Here is a 26,251-nt window from a genome sequence, read left to right on the forward strand (position 1 = left end):
CGTCCAGCGCCCAAAAAGCAGAGCCCAACGTCCAAACGCTCAGAGAGGACCCCCTAGCTGGTGTTTCATGCCCAAAAGACCTCATAGCACGTGGATCTCATTAAATCTTAGCCCAAACACTCACCAAGTGGGCCCCAGAAGTGGATTTTAGCACTAAAAAGACAGTTTTACCCTTACTAGTCATTAATTTAGTATTTAAGGAATTTGATTCATGTTATTCGAACACGTTTTTAGAACTTTTACCATCATTCAGCATATTTTCGTTTCATACATTGTATTTTCTTTTAGTATGAGTTTCTAAACCTCTTAGGTTGAGGGAAGGAGCCCTACTGAGTCCTATGAATTAATAAAAGTATTACTGTTTCTTCTCCAATCCGTGTCTGATTTATTTCTAAGATGTATACTCGCACTTCAATATGGTGAATAGGATGATCAGTGACAATCAGCTCTGTTTATCATACTAAGATGAACGTGCCTGATAAACACCCGCGTCTACTTGGGTTCGTATGAATACGTGACTGGAAAGCGTGAACCAACAGCTATGTTTATACATCTCTCAGACGGTTAATCCACGACTTCATTGGGGACTTCTCGAGACACCAGTTCTGCCAATTTTCAGGGAGATTAGGGTCTCCGTGGTATAGGCTGGAATCCAAAGAAGCAGCATCCTCTGATCCGGAAGATTCGACCTTGTCTGTGGCATTTTGAGTAGGATTGCTAGGAGAGTGAACTGCTAGAGCTTCACCCTTCGTCAGATTGGATGACCACAGCCAATGGCGTTCAATCTGTAGCAGAGGAGATCAATGAGCACGGCCCATGGCATTGATCACATACAGCCTACCATAGAAGAGATCATTCACAAGCAGAGAAGACAGTGATACCAGAGTTAATTCAGAAAGACAAAGCAACTCCAATCCTTTACCTTATTCCTATCACTCTTTTTACAGTTTACACAACTTCTGAGTTCTAATTATTACTTTTCTTTATTCCTTTTTATGCCATTAAAAATAACATACCAACATCTCCTACTCTTTCATTCGCCTGACTAAGACCTGCATGATAACCATAACTTGCTTCAAGCCAATAATCCTCGTGGGATCGACCCTGACTCGCTCAGGTATTACTTGGACGACCCAGTGCACTTGCTAGTATAGCTGTACAAAAGTGTGGGGATTCGTGCACCAAGTTTTTGGCGCCGTTGCCGGGGATTGTTCGAGTTTGGACAAACTGACGGATTGTCTTGTTCCCTAGGTTAGGTACTTTATTTCTTGATCATTTTTAATTGGGTTTTCTTTTTATTTTATTTGAGTATTTTATTTTTATTTTCTTCTTCTCAAATTTTTCGAAAAAAAAATTAGAAACATTTTTCAAAAATATTTTTTCTTTTCTTTGTTTAATTTTTGTTCTTGGTTTGAGTCTTTCCTGTTTTCCGTTTTTCAATTCCAAAAATTTTAAACGCTTTCAAAAACCTTTTTCATATAGTTTATTTTCAAGCATCCTTAGCTTTCTGTTTGAGTCTTTTATTTATGTTCTTGGTTAAATTTTCGAAAATTCTGAGACCTTCTTCTAAAATTCTTTTAAAATTAGTGTCTTTTTGTTTGAATCTTGTTTTAATCTTTAAGTTTGGTGTCTTCTTGTTTATTTTCTTTAATTTTTCGAAAATTTGTGTTTGGTTGTCTAAAAATTTTAAGTTTGGTGTCCTTTATATGTTCTTGTGTTTTTTAGTTTTTGAGTCTTGTTCTTTGTGTTCTTGTTAATCTTCAAAGTGTTCTTGTGTTTTCTTTTTATTTTGATCTTAAAATTTTTTTGTTTGGTATCCCTTTGTGTTTCCCTCCAAAATTTTCGAAAATTAGGGGTGCTAGATTTAAAAATTTTAGGTCTTGTTTCTTTTACTTATTTTTCTCTTTCATCATTAAATTTAAAAATAAAAAAATACCTTTTCTATTTTTATTTTAACTATATTTTCGAAAATTAACATTAAAATTCAAACTTCAATTTCAAATTTTTATCTTATCTTATCTTAGCTTTTAATTTTCAAAAATCAAATCTTTTCAAAATAAAAAATCATATTTTTTTCAAAATTCTTATCTTATCTTATTTCAAATTTAAAATTTCAACTTTCAAAATTCAAAAACTTAAATTTAAAAATTTAAAAATTTAATTTTCAAAATCCAAAATTAAAGTTTCAATTTTCAATTTTCAAAATTAAATCTTTTCAAATTTCAAACCTTTTTCAAAATTCAAAAATTTAAATTTGAAATTTTAAAATTCAAATTTCAAATTTCAAATTTCAAATTTTAAAATTCAATTTTCAATTTCAAAATTTTAAAATTTAAATTAAAATTTTCAAATTTCAAATCTAGAATTCAAATCTTTTCTTAATTAATTGCATATCTTTTCTCTCTTCTTTTTCAAAACTTCCTAACTAACTCTTCTCTCTTCTGTTTTCGAAAATTCTTCTTCTCTTTCTCTCTCTTCTTTTTCGAATTTCAATAATTAATTTTTAATTCCTTTTAATTAATTTACTTTAATTTTTGAATTTAATTAATTAATAAAATAAAAACAAAATATTTTAATTATTGTTCATCTTCTCTACTTCTATTTCTTCTTCTACATTTTTTACCTTTCTTCACTATGAACCCAAATGGGAATGAAGAGTTCAGAAGAACTCTGGGATCTTATACAAATCCCACTGCTGACTTCTATGGAAGAAGTATTAGCATACCCCACATCAGAGCAAGTAGCTTTGAACTAAACCCTTAACTTATTACACTAGTGCAGTAAAACTGCCAGTATTCTGGGCTTCCTCAGGAAAGAACCTACAGAGTTTCTAGCAGATTTCTTAAAAATTGCTGACACGGTACACAGTGAGGGAGTAGACCAAGATGTCTACAGATTATTGCTCTTTCCTTTTGCTATAAAGGATCAAGCAAAAAGGTGGTTGGATAACCAGCCTAAAGCTAGTTTGAAAACTTGAAAACAGTTAGTAGACAAGTTTTTAAACCAATACTTTTCCCCAAGAAAGATGACCCAGTTGAGGCTGGACATCCAAGGCTTCAGACAAGGAGATAGTGAATCTCTTTATGATGCCTGGGAAAGGTATAGAAGAATGTTAAAAAAATGTCCCACTGAAATGTTTCAGAATGGGTACAGTTAGACATCTTCTACTATGGACTTTTAAACATGGCTAGAATGTCTTTGAACCACTCTGCTGGTGGTTCCATACACATGAGAAAGACCATAGGAGAAGCTCAAGAGCTTATTGAGACAGTTGCCACTAATCAGCATCTGTACTCATCTGCTGAGACTTCTATAAAAGGAGAGGTTAAGACAATGTCTGCTGAACCTAACCCTCCAGAACAGAATGACCCATTGACCCAGCAACTGCACGCCCTTGCCCAGCAACTACTGGAACTGCAAAAGGCTTTGCGAGAAACTCAGGATTCTAACAGGAATGTAGAAGCCCAGCTGAGTCAAACAAGGAAGCAATTATCTAAGAAGATAACAGAAGAATGTCAGGCTATTCAACTAAGGAGTGGGAAATCCTTAAATGCTTGGTACAATAAGGAAACCCAGGTCTCTGCACACGATAACTCTGGGCGTTCAAACGCCCAGGGAGGTATCACTCCTGGCGTTAAACGCTAGAAAAGGGCAGAGACTGAGCGTTCAAAAGCCCAGGGAGGCAGCACCCTTGGCGTTGAACGCCCACAAGGGGGCAATGTCCCTGGCGTTGAACGCCAGGAAGAGGGCAGCAGCATAGGCGTTGAACGCCCAAGCAAAGGAGAACAGTCACTCACTGATAACAACCCTCCTAAGCAAGCTAGTAACCCCCTTCCAATACACATGGCATTCGGCCTTCATCAACCAAAGTTGATGAATACAAGGCTAAGATGCCATTTCCTCAAAAACTCTGTCAAGAGGAAAAAGATAAACAATTTGCCCGCTTCGCGGAGTATCTCAGAACATTAGAGATAAAGATCCCTTTTGCAGAGGCTCTTGAGCAGATACCTTCTTATGCTAAGTTTATGAAGGACATCCTAAGTCATAGGAGGGACTGGAGAGAGACAGAAACAGTCCTCCTTACTAAAGAGTGTAGTGCAATCATTCAGAGCAGCTTACCAGAGAAACTTAAGGATCCTGAAAGCTTTATGATACCATGCACTCTAGGTGATGCTTGTACAAGGACAACTCTATGTGACCTTGGAGCAAGCATCAACCTAATACCTCCTTCATTAATAAAGAATCTTTGTTTGATTGATGAAGTCAAACCAACCCGCATATGCCTTCAACTTGCTGATGGTTCTATTAAGATACCATCAGGAGTAATTGAAGACATGATTGTCAAGGTGGGACCCTTTATTTTTCCCACTGATTTTGTGGTGTTGGACATGGAAGGGCACAAGAGTGCATCCCTTATCCTAGGGAGACCCTTCCTAGTTACAAGACGGACCCTCATTGATGTTGAAAAAGGGGAAGTAATCCTAAGAGTCAATGAGGAAAAGTTCATACTGAATGCTATCAAAGCTATGCAGCATCCAGACATCCCTAAAGAATGCATGAGCATTGACCTCATTGATTCCCTGGTGGAAGAGGTCAACATGGCCGAAAGCCTCAAGGAAGGGCTGAATGATATCCTTAATGATATCCAGCCTAATTCAGAGGAACCTTTGGAAACCTCTAAGGAAAAGGAGAAGCCTCCAAAGCTTGAGCTTAAGCCATTACCTTCCTCCCTGAAATATGCATTTCTGGGAGAGGGAGACACCTATTCTGTGATCATAAGCTCTGCCTTAGAACCACAGGAAGAAGAAGCAGTAATTGAAGTGCTTAAAACACATAGGATCGCCCTTGGGTGGACTATAAGTGACCTTAAGGGCATTAGCTCAGCCCGATGCATGCATAAAATCCTGCTGGAGGATAATGCCAAACCAGTGGTGCAACTACAAAGGCGATTGAATCTAGCTATAAAGGAAGTAGTGCAGAAGGAAGTCACTGAGCTTTGGGAGGTAGGGATCATTTATCCCATTTTTGACAGCCCTTGGGTGAGCCCTGTCCAAGTTGTTCCTAAGAAGGGAGGCATGACAGTGGTTCATAATAAAAAGAATGAATTGATCCCTAAAAGGACAGTTACAGGGTAGCGTATGTGCATTAATTATAGAAAACTCAATGATGCCACCAGAAATGATCATTTTCCTTTACCTTTATTAACCAAATTCTAGAGAGACTAGCAGGTCATACTTTTTATTATTTCCTGGATGGATATTCCGGATACAATCAAATATCAGTGGATCCATGATGAGCGGATAATTTATACGCTTTTTGGCACTGTTTTTAGTATGTTTTTAGCACGTTTTAGTTAGTTTTTATTATATTTTTATTAGTTTTTATTTAAAATTCACTTTTCTGGACTTTACTATGAGTTTGTGTGTTTTTCTGTGATTTCAGGTATTTTCTGGCTGAAATTGAGGGACCTGAGCAAAAATCTGATTCAGAGGCTAAAAAGGACTGCAGATGCTGTTGGATTCTGACCTCTCTATACTCGAAGTGGATTTTCTGGAGCTACAAAAGCCCAATTGACGCGATCTTAATTGTGTTGGAAAGTAGACATCCAGGGCTTTCCAGCAATATATAATAGTTTATACTTTACTCAAGATTTGATGGCCCAAACCGGCGTTTCAAATCAGCTCAAAAATTCCCAGCGTTTAACGCCGGAACTGGCACCAAAGTGGGAGTTAAACGCCCAAACTGGCACAAAAGCTGGCGTTTAACTCCAAGAGAAGTCTCTACACGAAAATGCTTCAATGCTCAGCCCAAGCACACACCAAGTGGGCCCGGAAGTGGATATTTACGTCATTTACTCATTTTTGTAAACCCTAAGCTACTAGTTCTCTATAAATAGGACCTTTTGCTATTGTATTTGAGAGAGGAATCTTTGAGTAGTTCTATGCTACCTTAGATCACGTTTTGGGGCTGGCCTCATGGCCATGCCTAGACCATGTTCTTATGTATTTTCAACGGTGGAGTTTCTACACACCATAGATTAAGGTGTGGAGCTCTGTTGTACCTCGAGTATCAATGCAATTACTATTGTTCTTCTATTCAATTCAGCTTGTTCTTGTTCTAAGATATCACTTGTTCTTCAACTTAATGAATGTGATGATCCGTGACACTCATCATCATTCTCACCTATGAACGTGTGCCTGACAACCACCTCCGTTCTACCTTCGATTGAGTGTTTATCTCTTGGATTCCTTAATCAAAATCTTCGTGGTATAAGCTAGAATTGATGGCGGCATTCTTGAGAATCCGGAAGGTCTAAACCTTGTCTGTGGTATTTTGAGTAGGATTCAAGGATTGAATGACTGTGACGAGCTTCAAACTCGTGATTGTGGGGCGTTAGTGACAGACGCAAAAGAATCACTGGATTCTATTCTGACATGATCGAGAATCGATAGATGAATAGCCGTGCTGTGACAGAGTGCGTTGAACATTTTCACTGAGAGGACGGGATTGTAGCCACTGACAACGGTGATGCCCAACATACAGCTTGCCATGGAAAGGAGTAAGAAGGATTGGATAAAGACAGTAGGAAAGCAGAGAGACGGAAGGGACAAAGCATCTTCATACGCTTATCTGAAATTCTCACCAATGAATTACATAAGTATCTCTATCTTTATTTATGTTTTATTTATCTTTTAATCATTCATCCTCCATAACCATTTGAATCCGCCTGACTGAGATTTACAAGATGACCATAGCTTGCTTCATACCAACAATCTCCGTGGGATCGACCCTTACTCGCGTAAGGTTTATTACTTGGACGACCCAGTGCACTTGCTGGTTAGTTGTGCGAAGTTGTGATAAAGAGTTGAGATTACAATTGAGCGTACCATGTTGATGGCGCTATTGATGATCACAATTTCATGCACCAAGTTTTTGGCGCCGTTGCCGGGGAAGGAACGAATGAACGAACAATAATTTCGTATTTGTTTCCGGCAACAACACCAAGTTTTTGGCGCCGTTGCCGGGAATTGTTCGAGTTTGGACAACTGACGGTTCATCTTGTTGCTTAGATTAGGTAATTTTATTTTATTTTTATTTTCAAAAATTCAAAAAAAAAAATTTTATTTTATTCTTCAGAGTTTTTAAGAATGAATTCTAGAGTTTCATGATGATTTGTTGAAGTCTGGCTGGCTGTGAAGCCATGTCTAATCTTATTGGACCGAAGTTTCAACTTATCATCACAAGAGCTTGTTGATTTCTATCAATTTTGCTGTCGTTAGCAATGATCTGCTAAAGCTTGGCTGGCCATTGGCCATGTCTAGTGTTTTGGACTGGAGCTTTCATTGAAAGCTTGGCTGGCTAGTAAGCCATGTCTAATTCCTGGACCGGAGTCTTAGACTAGCATTGCAATGATTCCTGGAATTCTTATTAAAAATTTTGAATCCCTTTATTTTCCTTTCCACTCAATTTTCGAAAAAAACCACAAAAAAATTTATAAAATCATAAAATCAAAAATAATTTTTTGTTCCTTGTTTGAGTCTAGTGTCTAATTTTAAGTTTGGTGTCAACTGCATTCATCTAATTTTCGAAAAATTCATGCATTATGTTCTTCATTGATCTTCAAGTTGTTCTTGATGATTTCCTTGCTCTGATCTTTAAATTATATTGTTTTGTGTGTTTTGTTGTTTTCATATGCATTCTCAATTTGTTTGTGTCAATAGTATACAAACTTCTAAGTTTGGTGTCTTGCATGCATTGTTTGTTTGAGTTTAGTTTTCCATGTTTAGTTGCATTTCGATTAAAAATCCAAAAAAATTTTTAAAAAAAATGTGTCTTTTCAAGTCAATAATACAGAGAATTGAAGATTCAGAACATGCTGCAGAGGAATTACATAGAAAAAGCTGGGCGTTCAAAACGCCCAGTGAAGAAGGAAAACTGGCGTTTAAACGCCAGCCAGGGTACCTGGCTGGGCGTTTAACGCCCAAAAGGGTAGCATTTTGGGCGTTAAACGCCAGAATGGATACCATTTTGGGCGTTTAACGCCAGGATGACACAAGAGGGAAGATTTTGTTTTTAATGCACATTTTTTTAAGTTTTCAAATTTTTTCAAAATCAAATCTTTTTCAAATCATATCTTTTCAATCATATATTTTCAAAATCAATTTCTTTCCATTTTCAAAAATACTTGATGACAATTAATGATTTGATTCAAGAATTTCAAGTATGTTGCCTTTTCTGTTAAGAAAGGTTTAATGTTTGAATCATATCTTTTCTTGTTAGCCAAGTCATTAATTTTAAAAATCAAATCTTTTTAAAATTGTTTTTCAATCATATCTTTTTAAAAACCATAACTTTTCAATCATATCTTCTTAATCACATCTTTTTCAAAATTAAATTTTCAATCATATCTTTTTGATTTCTAATTTCAAAATCTTTTTTAAAAATCACTTTATTTCTTTCCCAACTCTAATTTTCGAAAATCATTCTTCAATTTTTCAAAATTATTTCAAAATCTTTTACTTTAATTTCAAAAATTCTTCCCATCTTCTCACATACTTCTATTTAAGGACTAACACTCCTCCATTATCAATAATTCGAATTTTATCTCTCTTGATAAGTTCGAATTTTTCTACCTCCTCCTTCTATTCTTCTTTTCCTCTGACACCTCAAGGAATCTCTATACTGTGACATAGAGGATTCCATACTTTCTTGTTCTCTTCTCTTTCATATGAGCAGGAGCAAAGACAAAAGCATTCTTGTTGAGGTTGACCCGAAACCTGAAAGGACCTTGAAGCGAAAGCTAAGAGAAGCTAAAGCACAACTCTCTGGAGAGGACCTAACAGAAATCTTCAAACTAGAAGAAGATATGGCAGCCAAAAACAACAACAATGCCAACAATGCAAGGAAGGTGCTGGGTGACTTTACTGCACCTACTCCCGACTTCTATGGGAGAAACATCTCTATCCCTGCCATTGGAGCAAACAACTTTGAGCTTAAGCCTCAATTAGTTTTTCTGATGCAACAGAATTGCAAGTTTCATGGACTTCCATTAGAAGATCCTCATCAGTTTTTAGCTGAATTCTTGCAAATCTGTGACACTGTCAAGACCAATGGGGTTGACCCTGAGGTCTATAGACTTATGCTATTCCCTTTTGCTGTAAGAGACAGAGCTAGGATATGGTTGGATTCATAACCTAAGGAAAGCCTGAACTCTTGGGAAAAGCTAGTCAATGCCTTCTTGGCAAAGTTCTTTCCACCTCAAAAATTGAGTAAGCTTAGAGTGGAAGTCCAAACCTTCAGACAGAAGGAAGGTGAATCCCTCTATGAAGCTTGGGAAAGATACAAACAATTGATCAGAAAGTGTCCTTCTGACATGCTTTCTGAATGGAGCATCATAGCTATCTTCTATGATGGTCTGTCTGAACTGTCCAAGATGTCATTGGACAGCTCTGCTGGAGGATCTCTTCATCTGAAGAAGACGCCTGTAGAAGCTCACGAACTCATTGAAATGGTTGCAAATAACCAATTCATGTACACTTCTGAGAGGAATCCTGTGAATAATGGGACAAATCAGAAGAAAGGAGTTCTTGATATTGATACTCTGAATGCCATATTGGCTCAGAACAAAATATTGACTCAGCAAGTCAATATGATTTCTCAAAGTCTGTCTGGAATGCAAGCTGCACCAGGCAGTACTAAGGACGCTTCATCTGAAGAAGAAGCCTATGATCCTGAGAACCCATCAATGGAAGAGGTGAATTACATGGGTGAACCCTATGGAAACACCTACAATCCTTCATGGAGAAACCATCCAAATCTCTCATGGAAGGACCAATAGAGGCCTCAACAAGGCTTCAACAACAACAATGGTGGAAGAAACAGGTTTAGCAAATGCAAGCCTTTTCCATCATCTTCTCAGCAGCAGACAGAGAACTCTAAGCAGAACCACTCTGACTTAGCAACCATGGTCTCTGATCTAATTAAAACCACTCAGAGTTTCATGACTGAAACAAGGTCATCCATTAGAAATTTGGAGGCATAAGTGGGTCAGCTGAGCAAGAAAGTTACTGAACTCCCTCCTAGTACTCTTCCAAGCAATACAGAAGAGAACCCAAAAGGAGAGTGCAAGGGCATAAACACAATCAACATGGCCGAATTTGGAGAGGAGGAAGAGGCAGTGATCGCCACTGAGGAAGATCTCAATGGACGTCCATTGGCCTCCAATGAGTTCCCTAATGAGGAACCATGGGAATCTGAGGCTCATAATGAGATCATAGAGATTCCATTGGATTTACTTCTGCCATTCATGAGCTCTGAAGAGTATTCTTCCTCTGAAGAGGATGAAGATATTACTGAAGAGCAAGTTGCTAAGTACCTTGGAGCAATCATGAAGCTAAATGACAAGTTATTTGGTAATGAGACTTGGGAGGATGAACCCCATTTGCTCACCAAAGAACTGGATGACTTGACTAGGCAGAGACTACCTCAAAAGAGACAGGATCCTGGGAAGTTTTCAATACCTTGTACCACAGGCACCATAACCTTTGAGAAGGCTTTGTGTGACCTAGGGTCAAGTGTAAACCTCATGCCTCTCTCTGTAATGGAGAAGCTAGGGATCCTTGAGGTACAAGCTGTAAGAATCTCACTAGAGATGGCAGACAATTCAAGAAAATAAGTTTATGGACTTGTAGAGGATGTCTTGGTAAAGGTTGGAGACCACTACATCCCTGATGATTTCATAGTCCTAGAGACTGGGAAGTGCATGGATGAATCTATCATCCTTGGCAGACCCTTCCTAGCCACAGCAAAAGCTGTGATTGATGTTGACAGAGGAGAATTGATCATTCAAGTGAATGAAGAATCCCTTGTGTTTAAGGCTCAAGGATATCCCTCTATAACCATGGAGAGGAAGCATGAAGAGCTTCTCTCAAAACAGAGTCAAACAGAGCCCCCACAGTCAAACTCTAAGTTTGGTGTTGAACCCCCACATTCAAACTCTAAGTTTGGTGTTGGGAGGTTCCAACATTGCTCTAAACATTTGAGGCTCCATGAGAGCCCACTGTCAAGCTACTGACATTAAAGAAGCGCTTGTTGGGAGGCAACCCAATGTTATATCTATCTATTTTCCATTATTATTTTATGTTTTCTGTAGGTTGATGATCATGTGAAGCCACAAAAATAATTGAAAAAGCAAAAACAGAATGAAAAACAGAGAAAAAAATAGCACACCCTGGAGGAAAAGCTTGCTGGCATTTAAACGCCAGTAAGGCTAGCAAATGGGCGTTTAACGCCCAGTCTGGCACCATTCTGGGCGTTTAACGCCAGGAATGGGCAAGGAGCTGGCGTTAAACGCCAGAAAAGGGTAGCAGCCCGGCGTTTAATGCCAGAATTGGCAGAAAGGGCGTTTTTGCACGCCACTCGGTGCAGGAATGAGCTATCCTTGACACCTCAGGATCTGTGGACCCCACAGGATCCCCACCTACCCCACCACTCTCTCTCTTCTTCACCCATTCACCAATCACCTCAATACCTCTTCCCCAAAAAACCCCTCACCTATCAAATCCCACTATTCTCTTCACCACTCACATCCATCCTTCATAAAACCCCACCTACCCCACCATCCAAATTCAAACCACTTTCCCTCCCAAACCCACCCATACTAGCCGAACCCTACACCCCTCTCAACTCCTATATAAACCCATCTTCACTCCTTCATTTTCACACGACCTCAACACCACTTCTCCCCCTGGCCGAACCACAAAGCCTCCTCCATCTCCTCCATGTTCTTCTTCTTCTACTCTTCTCTTTCTTCTTTTGCTCGAGGACAAAAAAACCTTCTAAGTTTGGTGTGGTAAAAGCATTGTTTTTTGTTTTTCCATAACCATTTATGGCACCTAAGGCCGGAGAAACCTCTAGAAAGAGGAAAGGAAAGGCAAAAGCTTCCACCTCCGAGTCATGGGAGATGGAGAGATTCATCTCAAGGGTGCATCAAGACCACTTCTATGAAGTTGTGGCCATGAAGCAGGTGATCCCCGAGGTCCCCTTCAAACTCAAAAAGAGTGAATATCCGGAAATCCGACATGAGATCTGAAGAAGAGGTTGGGAAGTTCTTACCAACCCCATTCAACAAGTCGGGATCTTAATGGTTCAAGAGTTCTATGCCAATGCATGGATCACCAAGAACCATGATCAAAGTGTGAACCCGGACCCAAAGAATTGGCTTACAATGGTTCGGGGGAAACGCTTAGACTTTAGTCCGGTAAATGTAAGGTTGGCATTCAACTTGCCCATGATGCAAGGAGATGAACACCCCTACACTAGAAGGGTCAACTTTGATCAAAGGTTGGACCAAGTCCTCATAGACATTTGTGAAGAGGGCGCTCAATGGAAGAGAGATTCAAGAGGAAAGCCGGTTCATTTAAGAAGGCATGACCTCAAGCCCGTGGCTAGGGGATGGTTGGAGTTTATCCAATGTTCAATCATTTCCACTAGCAACCGGTCCGAAGCTACTATAGACCGGGCCATCATGATTCATAGCATCATGATTAGAGAGGAAGTAGAAGTTCATGAGGTTATATCCCAAGAACTCTATAAGGTGGCGGACAAGTCCTCTACCTCGGCAAGATTAGCCTTCCCTCATCTCATTTGTCACCTCTGTAATTCAGTTGGAATTAACATAGAGGGAGACATCCTCATTGATGAGGACAAGCCCATCACTAAGAAAAGGATGGAGCAAACAAGAGATCCCACTCATGGACATGAGCATGAGGAAATTCCTCATCATGAAATCCCTGAGATGCCTCAAGGGATGCACTTCCCCCCCCCCCACAAAACTATTGGGAGCAAATCAACACCTCCCTAGGAGAATTGAGTTCCAACATGGGACAACTAAGGGTGGAGCACCAAGAACATTCCATCCTCCTCCATGAAATTAGAGAAGATCAAAGAATCATGAGAGAGGAGCAACAAAGGCAAGGAAGAGACATTGAGGAGCTCAAGAACTCCATAAGATCTTCAAGAGGAAGAACAAGCCGCCATCACTAAGGTGGACCCATTCTCTAATCTCCTTGTTCTTTACTTTCCTGTTTTTCGAATTTTTTTATGCTTATGTTTATCTATGTTTGTGTCTTATGATCATTAGTGTCTTAGTGTCTATGCCTTAAAGCTATGAGTGTCCTATGAATCCATCACCTTTCTTAAATGAAAAATGTTTTTAATTGAAAAAGAAAAAGAAGTGCATGAATTTCAAATTTTAAAACAGTTTAATTATCTTAATGTGGTGGCAATGCTGTTGTTTTTCTGAATGAATGCTTGAACAGTGCATATTTTTGAATTTGATTGTTTATGAATGTTAAAATTGTTGGCTCTTGAAAGAATGAAAGGAAAAGGAGAAATGTTATCTGATGATCTGAAAAATTATAAAATTGATTCTTGAAGCAAGAAAAAGCAGTGAAAAGCTTGCAGAAAAAAAAAAGATATATGCGAAAAAAAAAGAGAAAAAGCAAGCAGAAAAAGCCAATACCCCTTTAAACCAAAAGGCAAGGGTGATAAAAAGGATCCAAGGCTTTGAGCATCAGTGGATAGGAGGGCCCACAGGAATAAAATCCTAGCCTAAGCGGCTAAAACAAGCTGTCCCTAACCATGTGCTTGTGGCGTGAAGGTGTCAAGTGAAAACTTGAGACTGAGCGGTTAAAGTCGAGGTCCAAAGCAAAAAGAAGAGTGTGCTTAAGAACCCTGGACACCTCTAATTGGGGACTCTAGCAAAGCTGAGTCACAATCTAAAAAGGTTCACCCAGTTATGTGTCTGTGGCATTTATGTATCCGGTGGTAATACTAGAAAACAAGGTGCTTAGGGCCACGGCCAAGACTCATAAAGTAGCTGTGTTCAAGAATCAACATACTTAACTAGGAGAGTCAGTAACACTATCTGGATTCTGAGTTCCTATAGATGCCAATCATTCTGAACTTCAAAGGATAAAGTGAGATGCTAAAACTGTTTAGAAGCAAAAAGCTAAAAGCCCCGCTCATCTAATTAATACTGATCTTCATAGATGTTTTTGGAATTCATTGTATATTCTCTTCTTTTTATCCTATTTTATTTTCAGTTGCTTGGGGACAAGCAACAATTTAAGTTTGGTGTTATGATGAGCGGATAATTTATACGGTTTTTGGCATTATTTTTAGTATGTTTTTAGCATGTTTTAGTTAGTTTTTATTATATTTTTATTAGTTTTTATTTAAAATTCACTTTTCTGGACTTTACTATGAGTTTGTGTGTTTTTCTGTGATTTCAAGTATTTTCTGGCTGAAATTGAGGGACCTGAGCAAAAATCTGATTCAGAGACTAAAAAGGACAGCAGATGCTGTTGGATTCTGACCTCCCTACACTCGAAGTGGATTTTCTGGAGTTACAGAAGCCCAATCGACGCGTTCTCAATTGCGTTGGAAAGTAGACATCCAGGGCTTTCCAGTAATATATAATAGTTTATACTTTACCCGAGATTTGATGGCCCAAACCGGCGTTTCAAATCAGCTCAAAAATTCCCAGCGTTTAACGCCGGAACTGGCACCAAAGTGGGAGTTAAATGCCCAAACTGGCACAAAAGCTGGCGTTTAACTCCAAGAGAAGTCTCTACACGAAAATGCTTCAATGCTCAGCCCAAGCACACACCAAGTGGGCCCGGAAGTGGATATTTACGTCATTTACTCATTTTTGTAAACCCTAAGCTACTAGTTCTCTATAAATAGGACCTTTTGCTATTGTATTTGAGAGAGGAATCTTTGAGTAGTTCTATGCTACCTTAGATCACGTTTTGGGGCTGGCCTCATGGCCATGCCTAGACCATGTTCTTATGTATTTTCAACGGTGGAGTTTCTACATACCAAAGATTAAGGTGTGGAGCTCTGCTGTACCTCGAGTATCAATGCAATTACTATTGTTCTTCTATTCAATTCAGCTTGTTCTTGTTCTAAGATATCACTTGTTCTTCAACTTGATGAATGTGATGATCCGTGACACTCATCATCATTCTCACCTATGAACGTGTGCCTGACAACCACCTCTGTTCTACCTTCGATTGAGTGTTTATCTCTTGGATTCCTTAATCAGAATCTTCGTGGTATAAGCTAGAATTGATAGCGGCATTCTTGAGAATCCAGAAAGTCTAAACCTTGTCTGTGGTATTCTGAGTAGGATTCAAGGATTGAATGACTGTGACGAGCTTTAAACTCGTGATTGTGGGGCGTTAGTGACAGACGCAAAAGAATCACTGGATTCTATTCCGACATGATCGAGAACCGACAGATGAATAGCCGTGCTGTGACAGAGTGCGTTGAACATTTTCACTGAGAGGATGGGATTGTAGCCACTGACAACGGTGATGCCCAACATACAGCTTGCCATGGAAAGGAGTAAGAAGGATTGGATAAAGACAGTAGGAAAGCAGATAGACGGAAGGGACAAAGCATCTTCATACGCTTATCTGAAATTCTCACCAATGAATTACATAAGTATCTCTATCTTTATTTTATGTTTTATTTATCTTTTAATCATTCATCCTCCATAACCATTTGAATCCGCCTGAATGAGATTTACAAGATGACCATAGCTTGCTTCATACCAACAATCTCCGTGGGATCGACCCTTACTCGCGTAAGGTTTATTACTTGGACGACCCAGTGCACTTGCTGGTTAGTTGTGCAAAGTTGTGATAAAGAGTTGAGATTACAATTGAGCGTACCATGTTGATGGCGCCATTGATGATCACAATTTCATGCACCAATCCATAGGATCAAGAAAAGACAGCATTCACATGCCCATCTGGCGTATTTGCCTACAGGCGAATGCCATTTGTCCTGTGCAATGCACCTGCCACCTTTCAGAGATGTATGTTATCCATCTTCTCTGATATGGTAGAGAAGTTCTTTGAAGTATTCATGGATGACTTCTCTGTCTTTAGAGACTCATTTGGCTCATGTCTTCATCATCTGACCCGAGTTCTGAAAAGATGCCAAGAAATAAACCTAGTTTTAAACTGGGAGAAATGCCACTTCATGGTAACTGAAGGCATTGTTCTTGGACACCGGATTTCAAATAAGGGGATAGAAGTAGATCAAGCTAAGGTGGAAGTGATAGAACGCTTGCCTCCACCTAATAACGTCAAGGCAATTAGAAGTTTCCTAGGACATGCAGGATTCGACAGGAGGTTCATAAAAGATTTTTCAAAAATTGCAAAACCCCTGTGTAATCTCTTGGCCATTGATGATTTTGTCTTTGACCAAGAATGCATGCACGCCTTTGAAACTCTGAAAGCCAAGCTTGTCACTGCTCCTATCATTTCTGTACCCAACTGGGACTTACCATTCGAGCTAATGTGTGATGCCAGTGAAAAGGAGTTTCTACATGTCATTTATTATGCTAGTCGCGTATTAAATGATGTGCAGAAAAACTACACTACTACAGAAAAGGAGCTACTTGTAGTGGTGTATGCCATTAACAAGTTTAGATCTTACCTAGTAGGATCTAAGATCATTATTTATACTGACCATGCTACTCTAAAGTATCTACTCACTAAGCAGGATTCTAAACCCAGACTTATAAGATGGGTGTTACTCCTGCAAGAGTTTGATATAGAAATTAGAGACAAAAAAGGGACAGAAAATCAGGTGGCTGATCACTTATCCTGAATTGAGCCAGCAGCTGGGACTTCTTCTCCCTCCACTGACATATCTGAATCCTTTCTAGATGAGCAACTCTATACCATCCGGACAGTACCTTGGTTTGCAGACATTGCAAATTACAAGGCTATAAGGTTCATTCCCAAGGGATTTACCAAGCAGCAAGCCCGGAGACTCATGCATGATGCAAAATACTACCTATGGGATGAACCATATCTCTTTAAGAGATGCTAGGATGGAATAATCTGACGCTGTGTGTTTGAAGAAGAGGCACAGAGAATTCTATGGCATTGCCATAGCTCTGACTATGGAGGACACTTTGGAGGTAGCGGACAGCCACCAAGGCTCTCTAAAGTAGCTTTTACTGGCCTACTCTCTTTAAGGATTCTAGAGAGTTCGTCCGTAACTGTGATAATTGCCAAAGGGCTGGCAACCTTCCTCATGGTCACAGCATGCCTCAGCAAGGAATCTTAGAGATTGAGTTGTTTGACGTATGGGGTATAGATTTCATGGGACCTCTCCCGCCTTCATACTCAAACATCTACATCCTTGTGGCAGTAGATTATGTGTCTAAATGGGTTGAAGTAATAATAACACCCACTAATGACACTAGAGTAGTAATGAAGTTCCTCTAGAAGAACATCTTCAGCAGATTTGGTTTCCCTAGGACACTAATAAGTGATAGAGGTACTCATTTCTGCAACACATAGTTGGATTTTGTCTTAAACTGTTACGGAATTTGTCATAAAGTAGCAACACCGTATCACCCTCAGAGAGGACAGTATGTACCTTTAAAAAGGATTGGGCTAGAAAGCTTGATGATGCTCTATGGGCATACAGAACAGCTTTCAAAACCCCCATTGAAACTTTACCATATCAGCTAGTATATGGAAAGTCCTGTCATTTGCCAGTGAAACTAGAACATAAGGCCTACTGGGCTACTAGATTCCTCAACCTTGATGCTAAAGCAGTAGGAGAGAAATGGTTTCTCCAACTAAATGAGTTGGATGAATTCCGCTTAGATGCATTTGAAAATGCAAAAATCTATAAGGAAAAGGCAAAGAGGTGGCATGACAGGAAGTTAGCCTCCAGAGTCTTTGAACCAGGACAGAAAGTTCTGCTCTTCAACTCAAGACTCAAACTGTTTCCTGGGAAACTCAAATCCCATAGGACAGGACCATTTGTGATTACTAGTGTATCACCGTACGAGCACATAGAAATTCAAGGTAAAGAAAAAGGTTTCACTGTCAATGGACAGAGGGTCAAACATTACCTTGAAGGAGATATAGAGCCAGGAGGGTCAACACTGCTACTAAGTTAAGTACAGTAAAGTCCAGCTAAAGACATTAAAGAAGCACTTGTTGGGAGGCAACCCAATGATTCCTTATATGTTATTAATTCTCTAATTACTTCTATTTTAATTAATTTTCTTTTTAATTAGTTTTTGATTATGTTTTAAGTTGATTTTAATGTTAGTGATCATGGACAGTGCTTAAACAGAGACAGAATGATGCAGAACAACAAACAAAATACCTTGGACTAAGGATTTCTCTGGCATTAAAACGCCAAAAAGGATAGGAAAATAGGCGTTCAAACGCCCATGGAGGCAGCAATCCTAGCATTAAACGCCAGCCAGGGAGCATTGGCTGGGCGTTTAACGCCTTGAAGGGAGCGCAAGCCTGGCGTTAAACGCCAGCAGGAGGCCCTGGCTGGGCATTTAACGCCCAAGAGGGAGGATCCATCTGGCGTTAAACGCCGGAATGCCTGCATTCTGGATATTTAAACGCCAGCAAGGTAGCATGGAGTTTGGTGTGGTAGGAGCCCAGTTCTCTCATCAAGAATTCAATTCTATGCCTCCAAAAAGTGGCAAGACTGCCCCTAAGAACAAGAAAGAAGACAACTCAACAGTTGTTTTCAAACCTGTTCAATTCCTTACCAAGCAACATGAAGAACATTATCATAAGATAATGAGTAAGAGGCCAGTAATCCTTGAGGTGGGATTCAATTTAGGAGAAGAAGAATACCCAGAGATCCAAGAGCAGATTCGAAGGAGAAGCTAGGAGATTATATGTAATCCCAAATTAAATATTGGATATAACATGATCCGTAAATTCTATGCAAATTTGTCGATGAAAGATAAGCAAAAGAAAGATGGAACAACCTTCCATACTTTTCGCACTATGGTCAGAGGGAAGATCATGTATTTTCACCTGGACAGGGTGAGAGAGATCTTCAAACTACCTCTGCAAAAGGATGACCGTGAGTCATACAATAGAAGGGTTGTAGCCAACCAAAAGCTTGATCAAGTCCTAGAGGACAGATGCCTGGCTAGAACTCAATGGATTGAGAATACAAAAGGGGAGCCATGCCAGCTAAAAAGGGCGAACCTCAAGCCTATTGCTAGAGGATGGCTAGACTTCATTGGGCGCTCTATACTCCCCATAAGTAACTGCGCTGAAGTCAATATTACAAAAGCTGTGATGATTCACTACATCATGATGGGGAATGAGGTGGAAGTCCACCAAATAATCTCCCGTGAGATTTACAAGCTGGCAAATATGGTGTCTACTAATGCCATGCTAGCTTATCCAAATCTAATCTTTTGCCCATGCCAAGAGGCTAAGGTTATGATCCCATCAGACAACTTTATTCTAGTGGAAAAACCAATCAACAAGCAGGTGATGGAGAGCTCCAAGATAGAAGACGATCACCCTAAGAGGAAGGCACCTGAGCCTTCCCAAGAGATCCCTCCAATGGAGTATTGGGACCAGCTGAAGGCGTCTGTAATACACTTGTAGAGAACTTTAGATCAGCTCAGAGAGGAACAAAAAGATCAAACTAGCATGATTTGCAAACTGATCAAGGAGCAGGAGAAGTAATGGGCGTGAGCTAGAGGAGCTGAAATGCCAGAAGCTCTCCCATGAAGATCCCAGTGCCCCTTAAGTTGAAGAGCCATGCGTCCCACAACCTGAAGAGCCCAGCATCCCTCAAGCTAAAGGTTATTGAGTTTCAACTCTGTGGCTATTCTAATTCTTGTTTCTCATATATCTGTTATTCATATTCCTGTCTCACGTATTTCCATCCTAATTTAGAGTTGCATGATCACTAGTAGTATTTAAGTCTTTATTTTTATTTTTATTTTATGTCTTTTAATTTTTAGGATTACATAAGCCTTAGTAGTAATTAATTAATTTTTTTAATTAGCTATAAATTATTCCTCTTATCATCATTAAACAATGAATAAAATAGTAGATTTTTTTAGAAGAATTAAATATGCATAAATTTTTGAGTTTTCCAATAAAGAATGGTTAATTATTTTGTTGTGATGGCATTGCTTTAGTTTCTGAATGCATGAGTAAACAGTTTTATATTGCTTTAGTGTTGAGATGAGCGGATATTTTATACGCTTTTTGGCATAGTTTTCATATAGTTTTTAGTATGCTTTGTTTATTTTTTATTAAGTTTTTATAGGTTTTAGTGTTAAATTCACATTTCTAGATTCTATTTTGAGTTTGTGTGTTTTTGCACAATTTCAGATAATTTTTGGCTGAAATTGAGGAGTTGGAGCAAAAGTCTGATTCAGAGACAGAGAAAGCACTGCAGATGCTGTCCAGATCTGACCTCCTTGTATTCGAAAGAGCTTTTATGGAGTTACAGAAGGCCAAATGGAGCATTATTAATGGCTATGAAAATCTGTCTTCTAGAGCTTTCTAGCAATATATAATAGTCCATACTTTGCTTCGGATTAGAAGGCCTAAAACTGGCGTCCAACGCCAGCCTCCTGCCCCCTTCTTGGCGTCCAGGGCCAAAGGAGCAGAGCCTAGCATCCAAATGCCCAAAGAGGACCCCCTAGCTGGTGTTTCACGCCCAAAAAGTGGGCCCCATAAGTGGATTTTAGCACTAAAAAGACTGTTTTACCCTTACTAGTCATTAATTTAGTATTTAAGGGATTTGATTCATGTTATTCGAACACGTTTTTAGAACTTTTACCATCATTCAGCATATTTTCGTTTCATACATTGTATTTCCTTTCAGTATAAGTTTCTAAACCTCCTAGGTTGAGGGGAGGAGCCCTGCTGAGTCCTATGAATTAATAAAAGTATTACTGTTTCTTCTCCGATCCGTGTCTGATTTATTTCTAAGATGTATACTCTCTCTTCAACATGGTTGTTGAGTTTGGAAAACTCCAAATTAATATGATGATGATCAAACATTATTAAAATAATTAATTACAAAATTATTAATTTGAATTTTGAAATACATATGTTGATTAATAATTTTGTTGCTTGCAGACTTAGCTATTAGGCATAAAGAAATTTGAAGCCCAAAATTGTTGACAAAATATTCAGCCTTGGTGCAAAAATGATATATGATATATGGCTGAATTATTATGTTAGTTGGGCCAGGAGTTATTGTACAAGCCCAATTTCAACCTTTGTTATAAGACCAACAATGGCTTGGTCCGAAATTGAAAAAGAGAGAAAGCAAAGGTTGCATACTTTCCATGGATACCCACTCTCTCTTTGATGGAATTCAAATTTTATGAACTAGCTTTAATGCCTTGGTAACTGGAAAGAAAAAGTTTGAAATTGATTTGATGGCATTAATTGATTACACGTTACTAGGCATGGGGTTTTGGAAACTTAACTCATTTTAATTTCTTTTCTTAATTCCATTGAAAGCTTTGCTGCATTCTCTCTCTTCTCTCTCTTCTCTCTTCGATTGTCACTTCAGCAGGAAATAAGGAGATGCAAGCTATCAGTAAAAATCACAGAGAAGCTAGAAGCAAGGAAAGGGCTAAGGTTATGATGTCCTTAGCAAAAAGAAGATCTAAGTCTTGGCGTGGCTGAGATCTTTGCCACTTATGGTAAGAAGTGGTGAAGAAGTCTCAAGATCACCATGCCTAAAATTGGTTGAAGATCCAACTCAGTCAGAGAAGAAGATCCCTGGAGTATGGCTCGTCTCTACTTTATGGTCATCCATCATAGAAGGTAGCTACTGTAGCTACGTGGAGGAGGAAGCAGAAGTGGAGCAGGAGGAGCTGTCAAGGATCAAGCGTTCATCAAGGGTCAAGAATCCTTCTTGGGGACTAAGTCAGGATGGAAGGCTCAGATTGATGAAGCTTGATGAGATGGGATGGGAGTGAGGTAATTGCATGTTGGATTTTGCATTCAGTTTCCTTTTTTCTCTCTCTGGCCGAACCAGTTTTGATGTTAAAGAAGAAGAAGTTGGCTCGGTTCAACCGTTTCAACCTTGGAGGCTTCCCCTTCTATAATAAGGGTGAACAGCCAAGGCTTGAAGCAAGGAGAAAAGGAGAGTAAGCACAGCGTTTTTATAGCTACCCAAGCTAACAGAAGTTCTTCTCCTTCAATGTGTTTCATTTTGTATTTTCTTTAGTTTTGTATGCCTTGAGTCTCATGGTGAAAAAGGAAAATAGTGTGAGGTTTGTAAGAAAAAGCCAGTGAGCGAAAAAAGGCAGAGGGTACAAAATTAAAGAAAAAGCCTTAGATGTCTTAGAGGTCCTTTGTACATCTGTGTTGTGTATCATGATTCTGTGGGAATCCCCTTGCAAGTTGGGTTAGCACTTAGCAGTTGAAAGCTTGGTAGGTGACCAAGTCAAGTTTAGGATTGGGGATAGATTCTGGACTTGTCCCAAATAAGAAGGGTAGTTTCTAGGGAGAATTGGTGTCTGTAATCTATTTGATTATAGTGAAATTTCATCATTGTTGTGATGGAGACTGGATGTAGGCTGCACTGCATTTAGCACCTGAACCAGGATACTTCTGGGTGTGATTTTCTCTCTCTCTTCTACTCAATTTCTGATTCTGTTCATAGGAGACAAAATTGAAAAATATCTCCTCATTGGTTACGAGACAAAAAGAAAATGTCTCTTGACTAGTGACGAGACAAAAAGCAGAAATATCCCCTAAAGCATTTTAAAAAGGCAGCAAGTGTTATTAAAAAAAGGGCTAAGATTCAACCCCCCTTCTCTGAGCCACTGATAACCATCAATGGTGAATAGGATGATCAGTGACAACCAACTCTGTTCATCATACTAAGACAAATGTGCTTGACAAACACCCGTGTCTACTTGGGTTCGTGTGAATACGTGACTGGAAAGCACGAATCAACAGCTATGTTTATACATCTCTCAGACGGTAAATCCACGACTTCGTTAAGGACTTCTCGAGATACCAGTTCAGCCGATTTTTGGGGAGATTAGGGTCTCCGTGGTATAGGCTAGAATCCAAAGAAGCAGCATCCTTTGGTCCGAAAGATTCGACCTTGTCTGTGGCGTTTTGAGTAGGATCGCCAAGAGAATGAATTGCTAGAGCTTCACCCTTTGTCAGATTGGATGACCACGGCCAATGACGTTCAATCTGTAGTAGAGGAGATCAATAACCACGGCCCATGGCGTTGATCATATACAGCCTGCCATAGAAGAGATCATTCACAAGCAGAGAAGACAGTGATACTAGAGTTAATTCAGAAAGACAAAGCAACTCCAATCATTTACCTTATTTCTATCACTCTTTTCACAGTTTACACAATCTGAGTTCTAATTATTACTTTCCTTTATTCCTTTTTATGCAATTAAAAATAACATACCAACATCTCCTACTCTTTCATTCGCCTGACTAAGACCTGCAGGATAACCATAGCTTGCTTCAAGCCAACAATCCTCGTGGGATCGACCTTGACTCGCTCAGGTATTACTTGGACGACCCAGTGTACTTGCTGGTACAGCTGTATGAAAGTGTGGGGATTCATGCACCAAACCCCTTGCAAAATTTAAAAGTAGCCCTAGATAGTAAATGTCACCAAATCCAGGTGGGACAAAGAATATCATCCCAATAACCGAATGAGATTTGTGCAGGAACCACTTTTGTGGATTAGGCTCCCAAACAAATTTCTTAGGGAATTTCACATATGTTAAGTTTCGTACTTCTGGATATTTTGTATTAGCCTTAAACAATCCCAAAAACATCGACTCCTTCACCGAAGACTTCTTAGCAACATCATCTAGGCTCTCGTAGTCTTTAAATCCCAATCTTACAACTGAAGGATCTCTATAGTAGATATTATAGCCAAAGATTCACCAAGCTACCTCACATGGAGAAATGTATCTACAATCATAATACATACTCACTTCATCGCAATCATCTTCTTCAGCATCAGTTGCAGCACTTTTATAAAATGAAGCTGTTACTCGATCATGACCTTTATTCATATACTTGAATAAATATTCGATTGATCTTAACTGGTTGCACCACTCGACATTAACATGTGCTCTATATTTCAATAGTAGTTTCCTATTGTGTGGCATTACATACTGATTGTCAATATCAATGCCGGACTTGTTGATTGTCCTTCCATCTTCTCTACGTCTATAAATCGGATAACCATCTTCATCAACTGTCGTACTATCAAAAAATCTCTTAGGAAAGTGGCGTATGCATTTACCACTTTCCATGCATGGAGAATCTTTTTTTAGATCTCCACATGGTCCATGCATTATATGCTTTCCAACTGCTTCATAATATACAGGGTCATTCTCTTTGTTTGGAATTTCAACACTAAGTATATGATTTATATCTTCTTTTGTTGGGTATTTGTCATCGTGGTGGAAAAATAATACGATATGTGCATGAGGCAATCCACGCTTTTGAAATTCAATAGTATACACAACTGCGAGAATAAGAAAAACACAACAAAATTGTTGTTAAATAATTTGTGTTTATATAAATAATCAAAATATATGATAAAACTACCTTATAATTTTACCAAACCATGGAGGCACATATAAGGAACTCAAGATTAACATTGTGCATGTAACTAATTATTGTATGTGACATTTTAACACATTTTTTATATATATAGATAGAATTATTTAGTATCTTTTTCGTATATGTTTGGTTTTAAAATCTGACTTCCACATATATATGCAATATCTCCAATAAATACATATAACTATGTTTGACAATCTTTATATATTGGATTAAAACTAAAGATACCTGTGATGACCCTGCCAAAAATCTTATTCTTCCGTATGTCTTTGATGAGTCGATCCAATTTAACTTTGAAGGCTCTACAAACCATGTCCGGTCGGTCTTCTGTATTTAATTCTCTGTTCTTTAGGAAGTCTTCTAGCTCTGGCCACTTTGGATTACACATAAAGGTCAAAAAAAGGTCTGGATAACCAACAAAATGACATATTGCTATTGCATCTTGATAATTTTGTATCATATATCTAAGGCCTCTAGTAAATGATGATGGCAATATAATACGCTAGCCACGTGATGATGGTGTCATCTCACTAGACAACACTGCTTCTGTAATTCCCTTGTACATCTCACATATAAATTTTTCTTGGTCAAGGCGAATGTATGTTAATCTGGATGACTCAATCATTGAGTAACCATCAACAAAATATTGTTGGAATAATCTCCTTGAGTAAACTAAAAGGGAACCATCCACATATCTCTCTTGTATCCTATATGCAAAGAATTCCTTCATTGATACTTCCTGACGACCTCTTTCAGAGTGAACATTGCATTTCTTTAAGGGTATATCTTCTTTGTAGCCATTTTTGCCATATGAAAATAACAAAGGATATTGTAACCCCAAGTACGCTGGATTAAGCTGGTTTATTCGCTTGAGTTTTCCACTTTGAGTTTCAACCGTAATATCTCTATCAATTTTATCAATATCAAAATTTCCAATGATCAAAGCTGCCACTTCATTTGTGGATGGCATGTTGTACCTCCTACCATCCTTGCCTCTTTTGCCTAGTAGTCTTAGCCTAACTTTAGATCTATTTTCATTTGCTATTGACTCTCTGACTATACGAAATGCCTTCACCAATATATTATGTACATCCAACATGGCTTTCAATTCTTTCACAATGTCTTCGTGCAATTTACTATTTTCTTCCACACTACATGTTTAAATGATATGCTGTTAACATAAACCGCTTTTGTAAGTTAAGTTACTTTAATAAAAAATGTTTCTCAAGCAATATAATAACTTAGATATCTATCCAACACATTTACTTCACACCTTATAGCAGACATACGATTTTGAATCTCATTCTGAGTGTCAAAAATGTATAGCTGTGCAAACTTAGCAAGGCAATCTTCGAGTGGTATCAGGCTGCCCATTAAATAGTAACTCTCACCACACAGAATGAATGTTGGTGGTCCTCTTGAAGAGTTTATTCCTCGATCAATCTTAGCTCCCATAGATGTGAATTAGAACATACTATTATAACTTCTTATATTCTCCGAAAAGTGTTTGCTCCTAGCATCATCCCCATATATTAAATTATACAACACATTTAGAGCTTCTTAAAGCTGCAAAAGTTCCACCTGACCACCTTTGCAGCAACTGGTATACTTTGGTTCAATTGTGCTGTAATGTTTTGTGGTTCTTTCTTCATACCAAAACAGAGCTTGGCAATATTCACATTCATGAGCTAAATCTCCCATATGCCAATATTCTGACAAACATGCCATGAACATATTAGTTAACTTTGTATTTTTCAATAATAAATCCGTGGTGAAGAAGTGTCACA

At 38.7% G+C, this 26,251-nt stretch overlaps 1 protein-coding gene and 1 non-coding gene across 2 annotated transcripts; both read right to left on the reverse strand.

Annotated features, from left to right (window-relative positions):
* Positions 1-9,271: 9,271 nt before the first annotated feature.
* Positions 9,272-9,379, reverse strand: LOC112768016 (small nucleolar RNA R71). Its single transcript, XR_003185456.1, has one exon. It is a non-coding gene; the product is annotated as a small nucleolar RNA R71 (small nucleolar RNA).
* Positions 9,380-23,773: 14,394 nt separating this feature from the next.
* LOC140180557 (uncharacterized) lies at positions 23,774-24,777 on the reverse strand. The gene is made up of 2 exons (XM_072221782.1): positions 24,693-24,777; positions 23,774-24,366 (listed from the first exon to the last, which is right to left on the reverse strand). Exons 1-2 carry the CDS (start codon positions 24,775-24,777, stop codon positions 23,774-23,776), a joined length of 678 nt encoding a protein of 225 aa, XP_072077883.1.
* Between the last annotated feature and the right edge of the window lie 1,474 nt (positions 24,778-26,251).

Source organism: Arachis hypogaea, chromosome 17 (genome assembly GCF_003086295.3).
Source record: "Arachis hypogaea cultivar Tifrunner chromosome 17, arahy.Tifrunner.gnm2.J5K5, whole genome shotgun sequence".
NCBI lineage: Eukaryota > Viridiplantae > Streptophyta > Magnoliopsida > Fabales > Fabaceae > Arachis > Arachis hypogaea.